This window comes from Hyaena hyaena, unplaced genomic scaffold (genome assembly GCF_003009895.1).
Source record: "Hyaena hyaena isolate Hyena2069 unplaced genomic scaffold, ASM300989v1 scaffold_645, whole genome shotgun sequence".
In the NCBI taxonomy this organism is placed as follows: Eukaryota; Metazoa; Chordata; class Mammalia; order Carnivora; family Hyaenidae; genus Hyaena; species Hyaena hyaena.
This window is the reverse complement of record NW_024081272.1, coordinates 1,035,566-1,058,005: the sequence shown is the minus strand read 5'-3', so window position 1 is coordinate 1,058,005 and position 22,440 is coordinate 1,035,566. Positions and strand designations below refer to the sequence as shown.

Here is a 22,440-nt window from a genome sequence, read left to right as displayed (position 1 = left end):
AGGCAGGCAGGGGCCTTGGCTGCCAAGGGACCCTGACAAGCCGCGACTTGAGCTGTGCCTTGGAGCCTGGGTTGGCTTGAGAGCGGTATAGAGGAGGGAGGGAGGGCATTCCTGGAAAGGGGGTGGGGTGGGGAGGTGAGGGGAACAGCATGAGCAAAGGCACGAAGGAAGAATGAATCTGCTGCGCGTTGAGAATGGCATGGAGACTTCACTGATTGGAGCCGGGAGTTCTTGCAGGGGGATGGAGGCAGCTATGATTGGATAGCTAAAGTGGGGCCAGATTTGGAGGGCTTTGAATGCCCGACCGAGAAGCACTCAACCCAGCTACCGACTTGCGATTTCCGTTCAAGACTGAATTACCTAAAGGGTGGTTAATTCCAACGGGTGTTCTTCTTTGGGGGCTTCTGAAAGTCAAGCCTATCTTCTTACCTGCTTCAATTCTCTTCACTTACCCAGGGAGAAAGCAATCCTCACTTGTGGAGGGGAGGCGGAATAATGTTGATTAATTTCACTTTCCTTGATTTGAAGATGCTAGAAAATAAAAGCCGAAATTCTATTTCCACGCCAAGTATTATATTTGGTTTCTCCTCCTCCTCACGCAAGTTCTCTTTCTCTCGCCAGCACCTCCCCCACGTTTTCCTGCTCTCCTCCACCAGCTTGGCCAGTCCCCTCCTCGGCCCCGGCGGCGCGCGTTCCGGGCCGCGCTGGCCCGCGCCCGCCCTGCGCACCCGTGCACCCCCCTCCCGGCCCCCTGCGCCCGAGCCCGCGCCCGTAACCCGCACACGCTGGTCCACGCCCCCCCCCCCCGGCGGAGCGGTAGGTGTTTAGCCGTCTGCGCCGGGCCGCAGTGCGGCTGCGCGCACTAGGCTGCCTCCTGGGCTGGCAGGGCAGCGGCGGCCGCTGTGGCGGCGGGGCCGGGAGCGAGCGGCGGCGGCGGCGGCGGCGGCGGCGGCGGCGGCGTGGGGAGTGGCGTGGACCCGAGCCTGGGGCTGCAGCAGCGCGGGCCCCCGGAGTAGAAAGCCCCGGGGGCAAGAAAGGAAGGCCGGGCCGCGGAGTCCCTGAGCAATCGTTCTCGGATTTGGGGGAGCCTTGCCCCCCCCCGACCTCGTCTTCATACGTCCCCTTCTCATCCCCCTCAGCCCCGGCCGCTGACGGGAGGAGGCAGCGGCGGCGGCAGGGGGCTGAGGGGCGCCGCCATGCCTCTCCCGCGGTGAAGCGTCCCTGCCGTGAGGAGCCGCTCGGTCTCCCCGGTGATGTCCCCCAGGCGGCAGGCGAAAGCGACTCACTCGAGCCCTGGGGTAAAGGCCTAGCTTATTCAGCTTCCTTCCTCCTCCTCCTCCTCTTCCCCTCCCCCCTCCTCCTCCTCTCCCCCTTCGTCCTCCCCTCCCCGTCTCTTCCCTCACCCTTCCCCGAGCCCCCATCTTCCCTCCCTCCCTCCCACCCCTCCAGCAGCGATGGCAGAGGAACAACAACAGCCGCCACCACAGCAGCCTGATGCCCATCAGCAGCTTCCCCCCAGCGCCCCCAACTCGGGGGTGGCTCTGCCAGCCCTTGTGCCTGGGCTGCCAGGGACAGAGGCCAGCGCGCTGCAACACAAGATCAAGAACTCCATCTGGTAAGAGGATCCTCCATCGCCGGGGTGAAAAAGCCCAGGCACATTTCTGCTGCAAAGGGGGTGGGGGGCGGCGGGTGGAGGAAGAGGCTGAAGCATTCATTGAATGTGGGTATCCAGAGTCGGGTGCATTTTTATAGGACCTCTGGAGGTGTGGGGACTCTGCATCAGCCTCTGGTCTCCATAGCCCCCCCCCCCCAAAAAAAACTGCTTTTACCCCCTCAATTGTGAGTGTAGATAAACAAGTTATTTGTGTTGTTCATTTATGTGTAAGAGGAATATGGGACGAAATTAAGTCATATTGCATGATGGTGGCATGAATTTGGGACTGAGGAATGTGAAATGTGTTTACTCCTTTTTGCAGTCATACAGGGAGGAAGAAGTGTATTGTGAATTTTCACCAAACAGACATTGTGCGTAAGAATATTAACATGCAGCACAAAACCTAATGTGTCTCTTCCTTTCGGTTGGTTTAGCTGCTATTTCTGGATGTTTTTGCCTTCTTTATTCTGAGATTAAATTTCCTTTCCAGGGAGTTTATTTGCATGATTGTGAAGAAAGGGCTTTTTTAGTGTATGATATTTTATGGTAGTTTACACTGTAAATGATTTTTTAATTTAAAAAGATGTTTTAATTTAAAATGTCTTGCCATTTCGTACCTTTTTCTTGTTTTTAAGAAACCATAGATGATACATCCTTTGCTATTTCTGTGCTTTCTTGTATGAGAATTTACATTATTTCTGCAGTAGGTTAAACTCTGAAGGACTGGTCTTTTAATAATTAAATACACTGAGTTAAGCCTATCCTCTGTTAGAGCCATTGTAAATATTCTTTGGACATGAACTTGCATTATTTTTGTTAGGATTTTTCATTAACTGACATTTAAAAAAAAGTAGTGCCGTTTTAAAAGTGGAAAGCAATATTTGGAATTTTGTCTAAGAGATTGCTTTTAATAGATGTTTTAAAATAGAATGTGGTGTAAAACAAGCTGATTTTAAAAATGAAGTCTCACATGTCCATCATTGAATATGACTACTAAAATATTAAACCTCCTTACTTTTATTGCAATTTAAAAATAAATGCATCATAAAAACACATTGCAGTACAATATTATGCATTTTAAAAACAGTCACAATTTTTAAATACAAAATTAAGGTTTGTTTTATGGTAATATTTATTATTTCTTGTCGTACATCCATATTGTCATGATGCTAATATGAAGTAGGTCAGTGCAGGCTTTAATAGTTTCTTACTTCACAGTAGTTGGCAGCTGAGTGTCTTGCTTTCAGTTTTAATTTTAAAATGAAGTTTAAATATTTTAAAAGAATTTTTTGGCTTGATGATAGTCATGTTTTGGCAGCTTGAATAGGTCAGAGAAGTAAGATTGTCCTCTGTGTGGGTGTGTGAGAGAGAAGCCTTTATTCTTGGAGGGATACCCTCACCCCCTTTTGAAAGCTGTAATTTAAAGGGAGAGATGGTTAATCTCCTGCTTACCATCAAGGTTTCCAGAAGGTAGTGGGTTTTTCCCCCCTGTTAATTTAATGTAACTAAGTGTTTCTGAAATCATCATTGAATTGTATTAGCTCCTTGGTTTTTACATTTAAGGTAAGGGACATCCAAATTAAAGAACTAAAATCTTTAAAGAAAGGCACATTTTAAAAGTTGAATTATTAATGTATATTTTAATTTATTAGGAGAACAGTAGGGGAAAGGAAACTCCACTTTATGTTTTTAAAATAGGAGTAAGTTATATAGCCAGCTGACTGAATAAGAAATGATAGTGGAGTGCTCTTTTTGGAAAATCATGTGATTTAATTATCCTTTCATTGATAATTTGTATTTACACTTTCATTACAACTTAACTGCACTGACTGTAATGTGAGAAAAACTTATCCTAAAGTAGAGTGCACTTCATTTTTTGCTGCTGGCTCAGAAAAAATAATGGGGAACAAACACCTTAATCCCCAAATATATAATTTTACATCTTTATTTTAAAATTGTAAGGGCACACTTACTAGTGTTTAATTCTCAAGTGTAGAAATCCTATTTGCAAAAATGATTATATTTAGAGCTTTGGAATAGACAACATTAGTGGGTCAAAAACAGTGTTAGTGGATATAATTAATATATAGTCTCATATTCCCTGCCTCACAATACTGGGTTTGTATTATTCATCAAGTGACTTCAAGACATTGAAAAAAGTGAAAGCCTCTTCACCACCATCTCCTCTAAGAACTAGTGTATATATGCTAAATTAAAATAATTTTTAATAGATGATAGATAATTGCAATTCTTTAGGCACATCTCCTTTCACATTTTTTGAGGAAACAATATCTTATCTATTACTTTATAACTTGATAATGCTCTGAGAGATCAGTTTTGTGCTACTTTCTACATCAACCTTTGGTATCATTACTAATGAGAATTTAAAATTATATTAAGCCAAAATGTGGCATTTAGAAATTATCAAATGGGTTTTGCATTTAGGTTGATCACAGTTTCTAAATTATTGAACTTGCAGATCACAAACAAGTCCGTACTTGTCTTCCTGTTCAACAAATACACATATAGTATGTGAGGCAGGCCTTAAGTTGGACAATGAGTTATTTATTATTTCAGTTCATAATTATTCTGTTTATTAAACTAAAATGCTATTTGATAAAGTATGTTCATTGTAATTTCAAGCATTCAGTGATAATTTTAAAAAAAAATGTTAAGTGTTCAAAGTTGAAATCATGGTACCTGATGAAATCAGAAATTATTTTATAAGAATTGGAAATAAAATTTTTTAAAAATGTTAAGGTAGTTCTAGAAAACAAAGATACTGCCAACTTGATAGTGTTGTAATATTTGTTAATATATTTATGAATATCACCAACTTAAGTCCAGGTTTACAAGCTGGCACTTCTTTACCTTCCTCATTCCCACTCCATAGACAAAGGTCCAAATCACTTACTACTTTGAGAGGAGATTTATTTACAGAATGTGTTTTAGTATTGAATATGCTGTGAAAATGTTATTTTCTAAACAATAAGATTCTAATAAAAACTTTTCATTAAAAAAATGAAACTAGTAACCTATGTCTTTTTTCTATAATAAAATCTGTTCTGGCAACCTAACACGGCCACAGCTAACCTCATTGCAAACTGCTTGAACTTAACACTGTACCCCAGTTTGGTTATCTAAAAAAAAATCCAAAGCAAGTTTTTCCTTCCTCTTGTCTCCCAGTATCTTTATAGTTAAAAAAAAAAAAAAAAGAAAATTTGTGTTTAGTTAAACACACACACACACAAAGTGCTTTATTTTCCATTTTAAAGCAGTTTTACTTGAAACCCTGATAGAATAAAATTCTTATGGAAAAAATAGGATAGAAAAAAATTACATTTGATATTCTGTTTGTTTGTGATTAGTTATGAGAATAATCATACCTACATGGGTGGAAATGATTAACATATTTGCAATTAGGCTGTAACATAAACAACAATCCTTTACCTAGAAATTCAAAAGAAATCCTCATGTTTTATTTTAGAGAATGTTCTAATACTGTATTTACTCAACAAATGAATTCAGGGATTCTTGAGAGAATTGGTTATCAATTGTTATCTCTGTTTATAAGCCTTTATTTGTAAGACCTTACAAACCATTTCTTAAACAGTCCTTAAGATGTGTCATTGTTCTACCTACTTTTTGGAAACATATATTAAATGACAGGAAAGATAGGATTCCTCTCATTAGCTATCAGACCCCCAAAGCAGTGGTGGGGCCAGAGTTTCTTGTCTTTATTAAGTCCTGTAAATCATACAGACTTCTGAATCTCATACATTTTAGACTTAAAATTGTAATCAAAGTGGAATTATATAAGTGGACCATTTGGATGTTTTCTAAATTCAATTTAAACCCAGTTTTGTTTTGCTTACTTATATATTAGTTATAGTGGGCAAAATATGATGATGATCCACAAGGTTTATATGGTAATGCCATATTAGACCTGATTTCTGTCCCATATACTTGAACTCAGCAGTTCCATTTTGTCCTTGGTTCTGGGTCAGGGCATTTATGAGCTCTGTCTGAGAAATAGTTATTGTTCGCTCAACTGCAGTGGGAAACTTTTACTATAAAGTTTATAACTTTGGAGTTTACTTTAACCCTAAATCCCTTGTCTTCATTTTGCTTAAAAATTAGAGACTGACTCGTACATCACCAGGCTTTCATATATTTTTGAATAGTTGGTTAAACATGCTGCTTGCCCTGTATAGTGGCTAGCTGTGATGGTTGCATATCAACACTGTTTGTGACCTCAGAAAGAGGGCAGTTCCTTGTTCTTCTCTGTGATTTGAAACTGATAAAATTGTCTTCCCTATTGACCAGGAAGGCAAGTAACGCAGTTTCAAGCCCCTGGCCTAATGTTTAGCTCTTAGGTAATAGACGTGTGTGTGTGTGTGTGTGTAATTTACCAATCTGATCACCCTACTGGGACGTGTCTTGAATGTTATATGCAGAACTGATTTGGTTTCTATCTCACTATTAGTTTTGGTATTATTGGGGAAAATGAACTTCACAGTGGTAGAAATGACAGAAGTATTTTATGTTATGAACAATAGTGCTTTGAGTAAAAACTTGTGTTAGATCGCTTTATATTAGAAAAACAATGTTTCACACTAAAATTGTACAAATGAAAATTATTAAGATGAGCAATGTCATTTACTGGAATTTGAACACTAAGCAAGAACAGTGTGTCAGTATTCACCTGACTACCTGCTATATACAACTTACTATGCTAGAGACTGGCATTTGAGGAATGCCCATTCACTTGTAATGTTAACCTAAGCAAAAAGTGCAATAAAATGTCTCTTATTTAGTTAGGGAACCAGGGAAAGAGGTGACAAGTGCCAAAGTGTTAGTTGTGAGAAAAGTAGACCTTCATTTCCTTGTCTGTAAAGTGAAAGGTTTATACTAGATGACCTTGCAAGTTCCTTTAGCTTAACTTTCTATGACTGTGTTACTAAATTAATATTGACAGCAATAATAAAACATACCATAAGCACAGTGAAAGACTAACAGAATTAACTAATCACAGGCAACCAACAGAACATTTTCAATGGATGAATTGTTAGGATTTGTCAGTGTTTGCTTGGGTGTTAGCCAGGACTTTCTGAAGGTGTTATTCACTTTTTGTTACCTTATGCAGGAGTTCTGTTATGTGAGATTCAGTCTGCAAATATTTATTGAGCATGTATTACACTTAAAGTATTCTAAGAGCCGTTGTTAATCATGCAAAAATATGTAAGCCTATGCAGTTATCCCTGTTGTTGAGGAGTTTACTAGTTGAGAGATTGTACAATGGGGACTATTTGTGTGCTTGTTTTGTTTTGCTTATAAAGAGGTGCTCAGTACTTAAAAAAGCACCTCACATAGGAACTTTTTCCTGTAGTAAACATTGTAACATTTTAAGGCAGTAGTGGATGATATATGATAAATTTGGTTATGTAAATAAGAAAGGCATGTTTTCTTTTCAGAATAATTTAGTATAGGGTAGAGCTTCACAACTTCACCTCTTCACCCAGGGTAGACTTTCTGTGTTTATATATTGAGAGAGAGAGAGAGAGAGAGAGTGAAACGGAGTACAAGTGGGGTAGGGGCAGGGAAAGAGAATCCCAAGCAGGCTTCACGCTCTCAGTGCAGAGCCTGACGCAGGACTCCATCTTACAAAGCTTGAGATCATGACCTGAGCTGAGATCAAGAATTAGAGGTTTAACCAACTGAGCCACCCAGGAGCCCCTAGGGTAGACTTTCTAATGTGTTAGTGTGATAGTGTTCTTTCTAAGTGTAAAGAAGAAGACAGTAACTTAGTCCACATCTCTGTCCAAACTAAACCAGTACCTCTTTTTCCACCAGCCTCTGTGTATTTAGTTGCTTTCTCTTCTGCTTTATTGGGAGTTCTAAGACTTCAGGTTAAAGATGAGCAGCATGAGCCAAAAGGAGGAAGGATCTTCCTGTCCTGGGCAAGATAATAAATAAGGAACAATAAGCTCCGAGGCCTTAATGCATTTGTGCGCTATGAGATTAAAATAGTTAACATTTAACTTTAACCCCTATGAATAAAAACTTTTAAACATTTAAGTTTTCTTTCTTTGTTTTTTAAAATTTTTTAATGTTTATTATTTTGAGGGGGGTTGCAGAGGGAGAGGGAGACACCGAATCTGAAGCAGGCTCCAGGGTCTGAGCTGTCAGCTAGGATCCTGATATGGGGCTCGAACTCCCAGACCAAGAGATCCTGACCTGAGCCTAAGTCGGACACTTGACCAACTGAGCCACCCAGGCACCCCTAAGTTTTCTTTCTTAAGAAAGCTTTTTTCTGTTTATGGACTATAATACCTCCTGTTTATAAGAGGAAATAGAAAACAGTGAGGTTTGGTTAATTATGCATAATACCATTATCAGACATTTATTACAATAGCTTCTCTATATATTATGAAAAGTTGTGTGGGAGGTGAGGTTTTATATTCCTCATATCTTAGAACAAACTGAAAACATAAAGATAGTCCTTACTGGTTTCTGAATTCAGAGAGTGAGAGGTTAGAGACAGAGATTCCAATCTGTTAGGTCTTGGAATTTTGGAAGGCAAGAGTCCATGAAAAAGGGATGAAATACCATCTCCTCCAAATAGCTTTATCTTAAAAAAACAAACAAACAAAAAAATTACCTGAAGCCATAGCCTGAGCTTGGATAGCAAAGGATACCTTTACACTCATTCTAACATGGGATTAACAAATTGATTTGAATTTATATGCTAAATCTGATTACTGATACCTTCCAAGAGCATGAGGATTGACATGAACTATTGATTATCTTGGAGGGTATTTAAGATACAGACCAAGCATCAAAAGCACTTGGGTTTGTGTTTTTCTTTCTGTACTTCTATTCTTTTTATTTTTCTGTGGCTTTCCTGCTTTGATCACCTTGTACTGTCAAGTAGCTACAAGATGAGAACGGGATTACTCTATTATTGGCTACTGCAGTTTACACTAACCCTTTTTCTTTGCTTTTATTACCTTGTTTCTCTGCGTATACCTGTGCTGGTCTCTTAACTTGCTACTTTAAAAGTCTTTTTGTTTTTTTTTTCCTGCTGATAACAAGGGTCTACTAACTTTAAGATTCAATTCATGTTCTATTGTTTTCATGAAATTTTTCTCAGCTCTCTGGGACAATGATCTGAGTTGTGTGAATTAACTTTTTTCAGTGATTTAGATTGGCCTTACCTGAGGTGAGCCCATTGTGGTGAATTTTTACTGAATTTAAATGAAACATTCTCATTTTCTAATATGTAAGGTTCATAGGAATTCAGAGACTGAGTATACGTAAAACAAAGCAGTCACTGCATAATAAATAACATATGACAGTAAGATATAAATGGGGTAGCCAAGTACTTGCCATTGTTTTTACAATATATATGAAATTTTAAAAATTTAATTGCTAAGAGTGTGGCTTCAGTGACCTCTTGCTTGAAGTAAAGTTGGTACTTCTGGGATCCTGGGAAATGTATTTGAACAAGATGCTTCAGTTAATTTAAGAGAATCACATTGCTAACTTGATTGCAGTTATTAGATCTATTAATTGCATATGTTATCAGTCTATGGTCTAAAATGTAACTGTGATATTATTAAATGCATGATATCTTTTTCTGAAGCAGGAGATATTAACAAGCAGTGTTGGGCCAAATTCTGTATATACAAGTTTTCAGAGAAGTGAGGTCAGAAACTAGTTCTGCATTTACAGAATCAAGTGTTTAAGGGAACCTGAATTCAGTATACCTTTATTTTAATGTACATTATATATAGTCAGGAGAATTAAAAAGTAACAAGACACTACTCTGCACTTAAAACATTCACCCCTTTGTGGTAGTTGCGTGCATCATTAATTGAATTTAACAAAAGTAAGATTTTGTTAAATGCAGTGATGGTATGGTGTAATCAATGCTATTTAAAAAAAATAGAGAGATTGAATAGGATATAATATTCTTATTGGCAAAATTCAGGATGGTGACCTTAACAAAAATCAAGGGATGAACTGTTGATCCAAATACACATAATCATGTGCTTACTGGCAAATCTTTATTCCCACTAGCAGGAATTAGAGTCACAGTTGTTGATGACAGTAAGCCATACCAATAATGAGAATAATTAGAGGAAGATAACTTAGGTCAAAATTTGCTTATTTGGGGAGAGTGGGGTTGCCACCAATCACAATTCCCCCATCTAAATTTTAATGTGCAAAGGTAGAAGAAAAAAAATAAAGTAATAATAGAGAAGAAAAGGATGGGTATGTTGAGAACTGGGGCAGAGGACCAGGAACTGCTCTGTTAGTACTCTGAATTGACTCCCTTTGAATAATGGCCACTTCATGAAAAGGATTAGAATACTACTTATATGGGGCGCCTGGGTGGCTTAGTAGGTTAAGCGTCCGACTTTCCGACTTTCGCTTAGGTCATGATCTCGTTAGGCTTAGGTTCGTGGGTTTGAGCCCCGCGTCGGGCTCTGTGCTGACTGCCAGCTCAGAGCCTGGAGCCTCTTTCAGTCTGTGACTCCCTCTCTCTCTGACCCTCCCCTGCTCACGCTGTCTCTCTCTCCTAGAAATAAATAAAACATTAAAAAAAAAAAAAAGAATACTACTTATATGTGGGGTCCTTTGCATACCTCACTTAGTCCATATTTTGGATCCTGTGTCTTAGCATCTGTATCTGTATACTTTTCCATTATCAGATGAAATTTGTTTTCCCCTTTGGATTCATCCCTTTCCGTATATTTAGGGAATTTGTTCTAATACCTTTTCTGTTAGCATCATCAAACTGTTCATTTCCACAGGCTGTTTTTCCTGTGACTTTAATACGTGCTTATGACTTCTTAAAGCAGGAGCAAACAACCTTAGAAAAAAGTTTTTGCAATAAAACAAAGAGTTGATCTTTCAGTGACCTAAAGAGCTCATTCATAGACTAAGAAAAAAAGTCATTAGGTAAGTGAATGAAGAATGTAAATACTCATTTTATAAAAATAATAATATAAACAGTTAACAATGCAAAAACCCTTACTCAATAATTAAAAATACAGCAGAAAAATGCTTTTATTTTTGATTGCTAAGAAACGATTTAAGAAATGTGGTAACCATTGCTAGCTAATCTCATCGCTGGTTTTACTATTTTCTTTAGTCCTTTCTCTCCCCTCCAGTCCCTTTTTTATTATCCTGTTGTTTGATGTGTAAGCCACTTACATATTTGGAGGAATAAGTGAACATACATTTTAAAAGTTTAACCAGTTTTGCACTTAGATGGTGGAACAAATGTATGCTTCCCTCCCTTTATATATTCTTGAAAATTTCTTGAACGAGCAAGTATTATTTTTAGTTTAGAAAAATATCCAAACAAGTAAAATAATGCTTTTTGTCTACCCTGCTGCTCTTCCCTTTAGCTGCCATCTGTCCATCAGCCCACCATCCCCACTCTGCTACATCTTCTCTCTGCTCTTGTCCTTTTTGACTCTTGCAGTCTGGCTTCCTGTTCTTGCCAACTCAGTGGCCTTTTTTCAGTCTTTATCTTTCATTGTGCCTTCAACTCTTCTTTTTACTATGATTCTTTTGCAGTTTGGAAATAATCTGTCATTTATTCCTTTTTGAGAGCTGCCTTTGTGTCAGCTACTCTGCCAGGCATTGGAGATTCCACGGGCAAAGATGGAAGATCCTAGTTTCCATGTACCTTACCTCTGACTAACTAACATTTTGTTTTTCTTGCTTCTTTCTTCTAGATGCCCTCTAATTGTGAATATCCAGGCACTTATTTCTCAACCATCCATTTTTTTTCTCTGTTCACTTGTTTGATAAAGTCACAAATAGATGGGCTGGCCAGACAACTCTGATCACATCTAGTGATTCATTTGCTAGAGTACACATAGCTAGCTACCGCTGTCTTTGTAAACTTGGCATTTTCACAGTAATCCTTCTGTGCCATAGTGCCTTGCTCCCTCAGTTTGCTTTCATTTCTATTTTACCTCTTTGGGTAGTAGGTGCAACCTTTTCTTCATTCTGTCAGGCTAGCAATATTGGTTTCATATTTGATTTTTTTTTCTTATCCTTATGCCCAATATTTTAACAGGGTGCCAAGTTTGCAGTGGCATTTAACGTTTCTCCCTGTCTTCTACTCCCTAGATTTCCACTGCCAGGACCATAGTCCAGTGCTTTGCCATCTCATTCCTGGATTGTTACAGTGGCACCATAGTTGCCTCTGCCCCTGGCCTTTCCCCTCTTTGAACTGTGCTATTTATTGGTGCCAAAGTCTTCAAAAATATCCTTTTCCATGTAGTCTCCTTCTCATAACCTATTTCATGTTGCCCACCATATCATATCTAAAGATTTCCATCAGGTTCAAAGGTCTGTATGTATAATCTGGCCCCATACAATCAGTGCAGCCCAGTTCTTTCTGTTCGTCAGCGTTGGACTTCCATCAGGCAAGCACTTGAGTGTCTGTCTTATATTTTGTGGTCCTCCTTTTATTCCTGCTCTGTATCTTTTTTGGAATCTCTGTTTGCGTGTATCCAGATCCTACTTAATCATATTGTAACCATTTTTAAAGTCATATATCAAATCATTGAACTAACTCAAATTATTGTAGGATAAAACATTCTTTAGCTACTCTAGTCCATGTTGACCTTTTCTTGACTTCATATTGTATATTGATGTTTGCACAGTTAAGCACTGAATCACTTTAATTTTTGTCCTATGCTGTTTTAATAAACAGCAAGTTCTTTGAAGCTAGGGACAACACCTTTTGCATCTATTTCTCATCCAGCAGTAGGTACTAGTGAATACTATTTTTGTCTACTACTTTCTCAGAGGCACTTGATTTTTTTCTACATATTAATGTTTCTGTATTTTATACATTTGAGGTGGTAATTTTCTGCTCAAATAAGTTATTAAACTAAAGCTGCATTTTATAGAATAGAGGACTTACACAGTAGATTTTTTAAAAATTTGCATTGGTGAAACTGAAGTAATCTTTTATTTAGTGTTTCAGTAATACTCATCAAATATTTTTCACTATATGTCTGGATTAAAAAGTAATGTATGTCCCAAGTAAGAGCCATTGTGTCCCTCATTTTAAAAATATTGAGCCATGGGTGCATGGGTAGCTCATTCTGTTAATCATCCAACTCTTGATTTTGACTCAGGTCACGATTTCATGGTTTGTGGAATTATTCCACTGATAGCACAGAGCCTGCTAGGATCCTCTCTTTCCCCCTTTGTTCCTCTCCCACTCATTCTCTCTCTTTCTCTCTCTTTCTCTCTGTCTGTCAATAAATAAACTTTAAAATATATTTTAAAAAATACTGAGCAAATGACTGCTACATAGTTTAGTAACCTTTTATGAGTATACAGTAGTATTTTGGTTAGGGTTTTGTGGACTAATCAGCTCCTTGTGTTCCAGCCTCATTCCTAAGGAAAAAAGTTGGAATTTTGAAGAACCCTTTAACATTAACCTAGAGATAGCTTCTTCAAAGTTTGGTTCTGGTGGAGGATTTAATCTGCTTGTTTCTGGAGCCAAGACCCAAGGCTAGAGTAACTTATTGAGTCGTGGCCACAGCCTGCAGAGGGCACATGAACCCTGGGAGTTAGGGCAAATAAGTGAGGAAGGTGGATTTATTGGGGAAGTAACAAAGGAATAACTAAAACAAGAGAGCAATTCTGAGGGTCTAAATTGTTTCAGATTCATAAAACAGGTTACAGTCTGTTGGACCTTTCTATTTATCTGACAAAGAGACTTTTTGGTTTTTTAGTCTGATACTTTTTCTCAGAGGTACCGCAACTAATTTTATCTTTAAAAGACCCTTTTAGGGGCACCTGGGTGGCTCAAAAGCGTCCTGACTTTGGCTCAGGTCCTGATACTGCCGTTCATGGGTTTGAGCCCCATGTTGGGCTCTGTGTTGACAAGCTCAGAGCCTGGAGCCTAGCCTGCTTTGGATTGTGTCTCTTTCCTCTCTCTCTTTTCCCCACACCCTTCTCTCTCTCTCAAAAATAATTAAGTGTTTAAAAAATAAATAAAAATAACTTTAAAATAGCTTTTAGCTTTAAAAGTGTATTGATATAATGCTACTCGGTTTGTTAGAGCAACTATTCTTTATGTTAGCATCATACTAGTATCATCTTGGAACTTGTTAGAAATGTAAAGTTTGGGGCTTCTCAGATTTACTGTAATGGAAACTCTGGGGATATAACTAGCAACTTTTGTTTTACTAGCCTTTCAGGTGATTCTAATATAGAAGTTTGAGAATCAGTTGTGTAGAGGGTGTATCTTCTATTAAACAAAAGTAGCCCAGAGTCCTTTGTAGCAAAATTCTAGTATTTCAAACTTTGAGTACCCCCAAGTAGAGATAATAACTCCTTTATTTTGATTTTTCATAGTATTTGAGTGTAACTGTTATTATGTATACCGTGTTGCAAAAAATTTCCACTAAACTGAATTCTTTAATCTCAGCAATTGTATATTAAATGAATTGATGGATGAGTCGGTGAATACACAATAAAGAGAGTTCATGGTCATAACTGCCCTCTGCCTGGTCAACAGTTTAAAGACAGACACACAAAATACCAGAGATCACATGTGTAACCCAGAGCCAGCAAGCTCTTCCTTTGGAGGGCCAGGTGGTAAATATTTTTGGCTTTGTAGGATGTAGGGTTTCTGTTTGCAACTACTTGACTATGCAATTGTTATCAGGAAAGTAGCCAAGACAATATGTATACAAGTATATAAATGGCTAGATTAGTTCCATTGCTGGCAGGATTTGGCCCTTGGGCAGCAGTTTGTGGACCCCTGTATCCCAGGCTGCAATAGTGGTTCTCAATCTTCACTCTTTTATTGACAAACAATGGATGACAATCACCTGCTTGATATTATCGTATGATTCTCCCTTAGGTAAACACAGGATTATGTGTAAAGCATATTAGAATGCAAATAAGTAAGTTATATTCCAGGGATAGTCTTACCTTAGCTCTTAACGATAATAAAGTATATTGACTTACCGTTTTTGGTGTGACACATAAGGAGCTGGGTGGCAGAAGCCCAGGAGTAGAAGCCTCACTTCTGAAGCCACTATAGGTAGGAACACTTAATTGATGAATTAAATGCTGGAGGCTCTGGGTGGGCTAGCTTGAGTGTTGAAAACAGAGGATGCCCAGCGTTAGATGAGTATCCCCACACTTTCCTGAGTCTTACCTCCAGGAGCCCTACCGGGTTCTCCCTGTGAGGATCAGAGAAAAATCTTTTACTGCTTGCATAGTGAGAGGGATTCAGGGGGTGGGGAGTTTGCAGGAAGGATCAGGGAGGGAGGAGGAGAAGAGTAATAATTTTGAAATATACCCAGAGTTCTCTGTTCTCTTTAACAGGCCTGTTTCAAGGGAAAATATTTTACCAGAGCCTAACAGGGGCTTTGCCAAAGCTTTCTTGACCTGGGGAAAGGGAAATATCCACCATAGGCTCACTAAAAGAGACCTAATTATAGGACAATAGAATGCCTCTCTCCAGCTTTACCACCATGTCAGTATAATAACAAGATTGCATCTAAAACAAGAATAAGCCTCACACCTAATTTAAAGAGTCTTTAGGGATATCCAAAGAGAACATGGGAGACAAAATCAAGGACATTAGAAAAAATTTTAGCCTTAGACACCACAGCTACAGCAAACAGTACACATAGCCCAACTCCTAGTAGATAAACATAAACCTTAACAGTAAAGGCCTGTCGGCTTGAGTTGCTTTTACCCAACATTATATCTGGCTTTCAAGAAAAGACTACAAGGCATGCTTAAAGGCAGAAAAACAAAAACAAACCCACAATCTGAAGAGGTAAATCAGATATGACACAAATTTGGGGATTATTATCCTATGGATTTAAAATTATGAGTAATACACTACGAGCTAGTTAGACATCATGCAAGAATGGATGAGTCATATGAACCCAAAGATGGAAGCTCTAAGAAATAATCCAAAGGAAATACTAGAAATCAAAAACACTAACAGAAATGAAGAATGCCTTCGTTGGGCCCATATAGTAGACTGGCCATAACTGAGGAAAGAATTGGTGAACATGAAGATACATCAGTAGAAAGTTCCAAAACTAAAATGCACAGAGAAAAGAAGTGAAAAAGACAGAACAGCGTATCTAAGAACTGTGGTATAATTACAAAAGGCCTATCACAAGCAAAATTGGGATATCAGAAGGATAAGAGAGAAAGAAACCAGAAGTATTTGAAGTATACCAGGTGAGAATTTTCCAAAATTCAAGATCCCAAACTACAGATCCAGGTAGGCTCAGACATACCAAGTAGAATAAACAACAACGACTTTTTGAGGAACTTCCATACTGTTTTCCACTGTGGCTGCGCCAGTTTGCTTTCCCACCAACACTGCATAGGGGTTTCATTTTCTCCACATCCTCTAAAATGGCCATTTTTGTGTCCAGTTTTTGTGTATAAACTAATTTCCTCTGTTTAGAATTAATTTTACAAGTAATTTAGTGAGCACTTCTTATGTACATTCTGATATTTATGTATTTATTTATTTATTTATTTATTGAGAGAGAGAGGGAGAGTGTGAGGAGGGGAGGGGCAGAGAGAGAGGGAGACAGAATCTGAAGCAGGCTCCGACATGGAGCTTGAACTCCCAAGCCGTGAGACCATGACCTGAGCCGAAGTCGGACGCTCAACCGACTGACCACTAAAACTTAGGTTCTTTTTTTGGATGAGGTGGAAGCCATTGGAAGACTCTGAGTAGAGGTGTGACATGACCTTACTGGTGGTGAAAAAGGTTCACTGGGCTGCTGTATGGAGAAGAGACTATAGAGAGCCAAAGGCTGGGTTACTGACATTTTACACTAGGGGTGTGTGTGCATGTGTGTGTATGTGTGTAAAAGATGAAGTATTTTAAATATTAGTAAGTGGTGGTCTCAGGGTGTTGCAGATAGCTGTGAATGATTTCATTTTCTTTATACTTCTCTGTTTTCCAAACAATTTTAAAGAGTACTTTTGTAATTACAAATGTAACTTACCATTTTCTTTAGGGTAGAACTGTGATAATAACAAAAAATTATGCTGTATATTAGGCTTTTTGATTATAGGAACATACTTCCATATTAAGTATAATATCACAGGTGCTGTTGCTAAAATTTTAAAAATTTGCCATCAAAGAGACTACATGTTTATAATGTGTCTATTAGAATATAATGAAGGACCAGGAGTTTAGAATAAATGACCTAACTAAATTAGTAAAAGCTGAGAATTAAATATAGAACATTTTACATATAATTCAGTTATTTTAAATAAGTAAAATGAAAGTATGTATTAATAGTAGAGATACTGTTTTAAAGAACTTACAAATGATTATCATTATAACAGTCCAGTAGCCTTATTACTATTACCAATGGTTTCCTCTTGTAGTGGAGTTTTGTATGTTACTATTTTTGAAGTCTCAAAGTCTTACTTCAATGATTGCATTTAGGTAGTATTTTTAATAGACTAGAATGCCATTCTGGGATCTCTAATTGGTTTTGTTTTCCTGCGTTCCCTCACCTGCTGTTCTCTTGCCTGATCCATACTCTTGGAACCCTAATCACCACCCTCCCCCACCTTAAGTCAATTTCTACACATCCTTCAGAGCTCAATTGAGTACAAAAGGAAAGAATCTTTCCTGAATCTTTAACATAGTTAGGTTCTTAAATCATTCTCCTGCTGGGTTCTAATTCTTGTTACCACACATTACAATTCAAATAAAATAATTGTATAATTTTATAGTCTCCTCTTTGGGAATATCAACACCACAAAGACAGGAATTGTAACTCTCTCACTTAGAGATTATTTCCCTAGTGCAGGATGAATGTATGCATGAATGCATGAGCAAACTCCGAAACTACCAGACTTCTTTTAGATGTCATTTGGAGATCTGGTGCAGATTTTCCTGCTATTCTTATTCCATGTCACACTGTCCACCCCCTCATGTGTTTAGTTATAAGTTACTAAGTATAGCAGAAATTATAAATAAAAAATAGCAAACTTTAGTGTTTTACCAGTAAAAATCTTCTCTGTACACCATTTCCAGCAGTATAAAAGGGGAGCTTATTGTAAATTTTTGTTTACAGATGACCTTTTGAATGTATAATATATCAATGTAGACAGCATTACCAAAGAGAAATTATATCAGAATTCAAATTAGTATGTGTAATACCACGTTGTTGGGTTATTTTATTTTTTTTAGCTTGAAGCATGAAGCATTTTTCTGAAATTCACCTATATCCTTTCCTCCTTGTATGATGGGTTTTACTGGTATATGTTGTGTGCTTCTTTACTGAATAGTGTACGATATGCTTACTAGAGATTTATTAAAATTCTTTACAATTTTTTACTGGTGACATAGGGGAGGAGAAAAACAGCTTTGTGATATTGCTGCCACACTTTTTTATTTTTAACCTCTGGAAATTATGACATGTCATCATTGGTATAACCTGATTTCTCATTGAAAATAAAGTATGAGGGAAGCTTGGCATAATGTTTGGCACTTAGCTGTAATCCTTAAGGCTTAATTTTGGGGGATATGAATTCTTTCTTGAAGGCAGTATATTTCCAGAGAATACAAGATTAAGTACTTATATTTTTTTATGTCTATCACTTCTTTTAAAAAAAATCTTTCTGATCACTTTTGTTTTCTTGGACAGTCTTTTATTTCTTGCTTTTAGGGGATTTTTAAAGTTTTTAAAAAACAAAACACAGAACTCCAAAACTTTTCTCCTACAGTAAACAGATGGGAAGAACCTCCAGACAGAAAGAAAGCTCTCTTTTGTTCTTGGCTGGTGGTTTACCACTTCTACTCCCATCCCTGTGTTGGGTGTCACTTTTCTTTGGGGCTGCAGCTTTGTTCTTATGTTCTTCCTCTCTGGAGGGACATACAGTATGAGCAAAACTATTTATATATAACATTACATATATTATCATATATATATTATCATGATAAGGAAAACTTTGGGTACACACTTGAATACAAGTGGTTAGATTACATCAGAGTCACACTTTTGTTGTGTTAAAGTGGCACATCTTAACAAAGTACTTACTAATAGTTTTCTCTATGAATTACTTTCTTGTTTCATCTTTGCTTCTAGCCCATATAAGTCCAGGTTTTCTTTCTCACTTTCTTTACCACCTTTTGTCTTTTTTTCTCCAGTTCTGCCTCTGAAGTGAGCATATAACATCTGTTAGTGACCCTAACGCTATTCCTTGCTTTCTGTACTTCCCTACGTGACTTCCCTCTGGATAACTATGTTGGATTCTTACACCTGTACTTCCTCTTAATCTTTATAGTTAATCACCACTTACTTACCTCTCCTCCTAGTCATTAATCTAGACTACACTCTGCATTTGTCTGTTACATCTACATCTTTAAACTTGTGTTAAATGTGGATCATCCATTCTAAAGCAAGACACAAGATAACTTTTAGTAAGTTGTGAAGAGGAGTATTTCCTTACAGCATTCATGTTAATATACAAGATGTTTATAGCAGGTAATTCACAACCTTCTGGTTTGTCTCTCTGAATTTTTTCTCCATCTCTTTTTTTGTGGATGGTTGTTCTTGTTCTTATCCTTTCCACCTTTCACCTTTTTTTTTTCACTGCCTTCCTCTCCTCAATATAAAAGGAAAAAAATTTACCTGTGTAATTTGTTATGATTTTATGTCTGGTGTTCTTACATTTAGAATCTGAGAAGTTGACAGCTTTATATTTATCAGGTTGTTGGAAAGCCTAGTGAGGTTGTTTAAGAAAAGATATAATGAGCCTTTCCTATGAAAAAGATTATGTAAAATCATTTAATAATGTACTATAGGGAAGGTGTGAATCAGCAGGCAAGTTTAACAGAAGGAAAGGGTTGTGCTAGGCTGATTGCTTGCTTGCTTTGGTCTCCAGATATAATTCCAACCAGTTGAAGGTGGGGAGGAATGAAACTAAAAGGACACCTTGGGATTCCTAACTCCTGAAATGAGATGTAAAATGTTGTGAATTCGCTAAAGTTTCAGCCTGTTTGGATAGAAGTACAGCTTTTGGCTTACTTTATTTGAATAATAGAGTAAGTTCCCCAACGTTATTTAAATTCACTTTTTTAAAGTAAGTTGGAATGTGTGTTCCAGCATTGGCAGCCCAGTATGAAGAACTTAGATGTTGCTCAGAAAACTGCTTTTCTGGATAAAGACAGTGAACCGTGAGGGACTATACTCAAAACACAGCTAGAAAAATCAGTTTTAAAGGAAATTGTTTTGGGGATATCAGTGCTACAGTGTATTTGCTGCTTGATTATATAGCTGAAGTTACATGTGTTTAATCTTTGTGATGACTTAAAGAGATGAATGGACTTTGGAGTGATTGTGACAGATTAAAAATCAAAACAAACCTTTATGTTTTGGACTAGTATATTTTGGCTGTTTTGGATTGTAGCTCGTCCCTTGAGTTCCATACAAAAAACTGTTACATTCAGTAATCTTAAATAATGAAATCTTGTTTGCTACTGTCAATCATGTTCTTTTTTAAAACTTAAAATCATAACCAAGTTCTATTTTAATTTAGTACAAACATATGACACAGGGTCATCACAAAACCAGCAGGAGGATTATTGAAGAAATGGTATTAGTGCATTTGCTTAGCTTTTTGAATAAGGGAGAGAATACATTTAGAACCTCAACAGCAAGTCATCATAACAATTACAGATGAATAAATGGTTCAGTGGAAAAAAAAAGTAAGATGATTTAAAAAAAAAACTAAAACAAGATAGAAATGAACTTTTGGTGGAGGGGAAGATTTTTAATACAAACAAGATTTTACTACTTAAATGAAAAGAATGTCTTTAGGTATTAACTTTCTTAGCCATACCTTTAAGTCCAAATTAAAAGACAAATCAGACAATATAATTTTTATGGTTATGCTGCCATTAACAATTTTTAAAGAGAGTATGTCATTACATGAATAAATTCTTTTGATAGAACATGAGCGGGAGAAATAAAATTACAGTGTAGTCACACAGTTTCATACAGCCAAACGTACACACATGCGTGTACCTGCACACACAACTCTAATTTTAGAAAAAGAAATAGAATAAAAACCCACCAGAATCTTGTCTTTCAGTAATGTTGGGATTGGTGATATGGATGATTTTCAAAATAATTTTGTTTTTTTTTTTTCTGAAATAAGCAATTTACTTTTAGAAACGTTTCTTTTAAATTGCGTACAGATTAAATCTAAACACTTCCTAATTTGTTTCCAGCTTGACTTTCCAGCTTACCTTCTTTGCCCTTCTTTCTCTGACATCCATAAACTAGCATTGTGCTCTTTACAAAATTTTGCAAAACTTATAATGTGAATGCCTTGAACTTGTTCCATTTCCCTGCATGACCTGCTATATCACATTTGTATTAGGTCCAGCTGTATCACACATGTAGGTTATTTGCCCATCCCTGAAGGATATCCTTTCCTTGCACCCCTTGCCAATAGGTATTTTGTAGAATATAGCGTTCTTTCTTAAAGGTCTGGGGTTTGGTATTCTATCTTTTTCCCTTGGCTTTGGCTTAACCTTTAGCGGTAATGCTTCCCTCTTCCCTTTGCATATTTAAAGACAGATTTCAGGACTATAATTAGGTCACCCCAGTTTATCATATTTTGTCCAGTCTTTTTTCACCCCATTTTCCCTTGTACTTTCAGTATAGCACTTATCATAGTTTGCACGTACTGTATTTTCTCCCGTGTATGTCTTTCCCGGTTGATGTTGAGGCCCTGATGGGTAGCATCCATGTCTTATGCATCTTTGTATCTCCCACAGTGCTATGTTAGCAAATATTTATAGTCTTATGTTGGTTTTAAATAATGATTTGTCACAGTTTGACTCACTAGTCAGAAAGATGTTTTAGCCCATTTCTACCGATATATATTTCTTCTTGTTTGATATATAATCTTAATGCAGCATCTTTTTTAAAAAGAACGTTTAGTTTCTACATTATAAAAGCAAAGGGTATTATGGAAAACTTAAAAAACAAAATAACTTGACAATAAACTATTTGTAAAAAAAAAAATAACTTATTTCCACCATCTGTATGAAACATGTTTCTTTTTATTTTTTTTCCTACATATAATTTTTTGTTTGTTTTGGTGTCACAAATCATGTTTTAAGGTGTCTCCCTCAACATTCATTCATTACAATCATTCATTTATTGCAGTAATATTAAGTGCCTAATATTAGGCAAGTATTCTTTTAGAACTCTGGGGTTATAAAGCACTAAACGAATTTATCAAAAAGATCTCTCATAAAGCTTGCATTATTATAGAGGGAGACATAATTAGCATAAAAATAAAAATATGTATGCTATGTGACATAATGGAAATTCTGAAGAAAAGCAAAGCAGGAAAAAGACCAAGTTGTATGTCTGGGAGAGGATTACAGTTTTAAATAGGTTGGTCAGGGATCCCTCACCAAGGTAGTATTTGAATAAAGTCCTGAATTATAGAGTGAGTCATGTGGATATTTGAAGACAAAGCCTTCATTTATAATGGTGTGACCTAAATATTCAACAGTAAGAGAATGCTTATTATTAGTTATTAATTACTATCAAGATTTTTATATTTATATAGCCATAAAAGATTCTGTTTTCAGTTAATGTATAAAGACTTGGGAAAATGCCCACAATGCAATATTAAATGGAAAAGGAAAATTAAATAACTAGTTTCACCCTAATTTTAAAAAGATCTTATACACATGTATATGTACA

General features: G+C 37.2%; 1 protein-coding gene and 1 pseudogene across 1 annotated transcript in view; both read left to right on the top strand.

Annotated features, from left to right (window-relative positions):
• The first annotated feature begins 950 nt into the window (after window positions 1–950).
• RFX7 (regulatory factor X7) overlaps window positions 951–22,440 on the top strand; it is a 121,569-nt gene continuing 100,079 nt past the window's right edge. Inside the window, exon 1 of the mRNA XM_039216568.1 lies at window positions 951–1,615. Within this exon, the coding sequence (XP_039072499.1) occupies window positions 1,455–1,615 (161 nt within the window). The 5' untranslated portion in view covers window positions 951–1,454. The remainder of the gene's footprint in view (window positions 1,616–22,440) is intronic.
• LOC120219711 overlaps window positions 1,571–22,440 on the top strand; it is a 39,273-nt pseudogene continuing 18,403 nt past the window's right edge.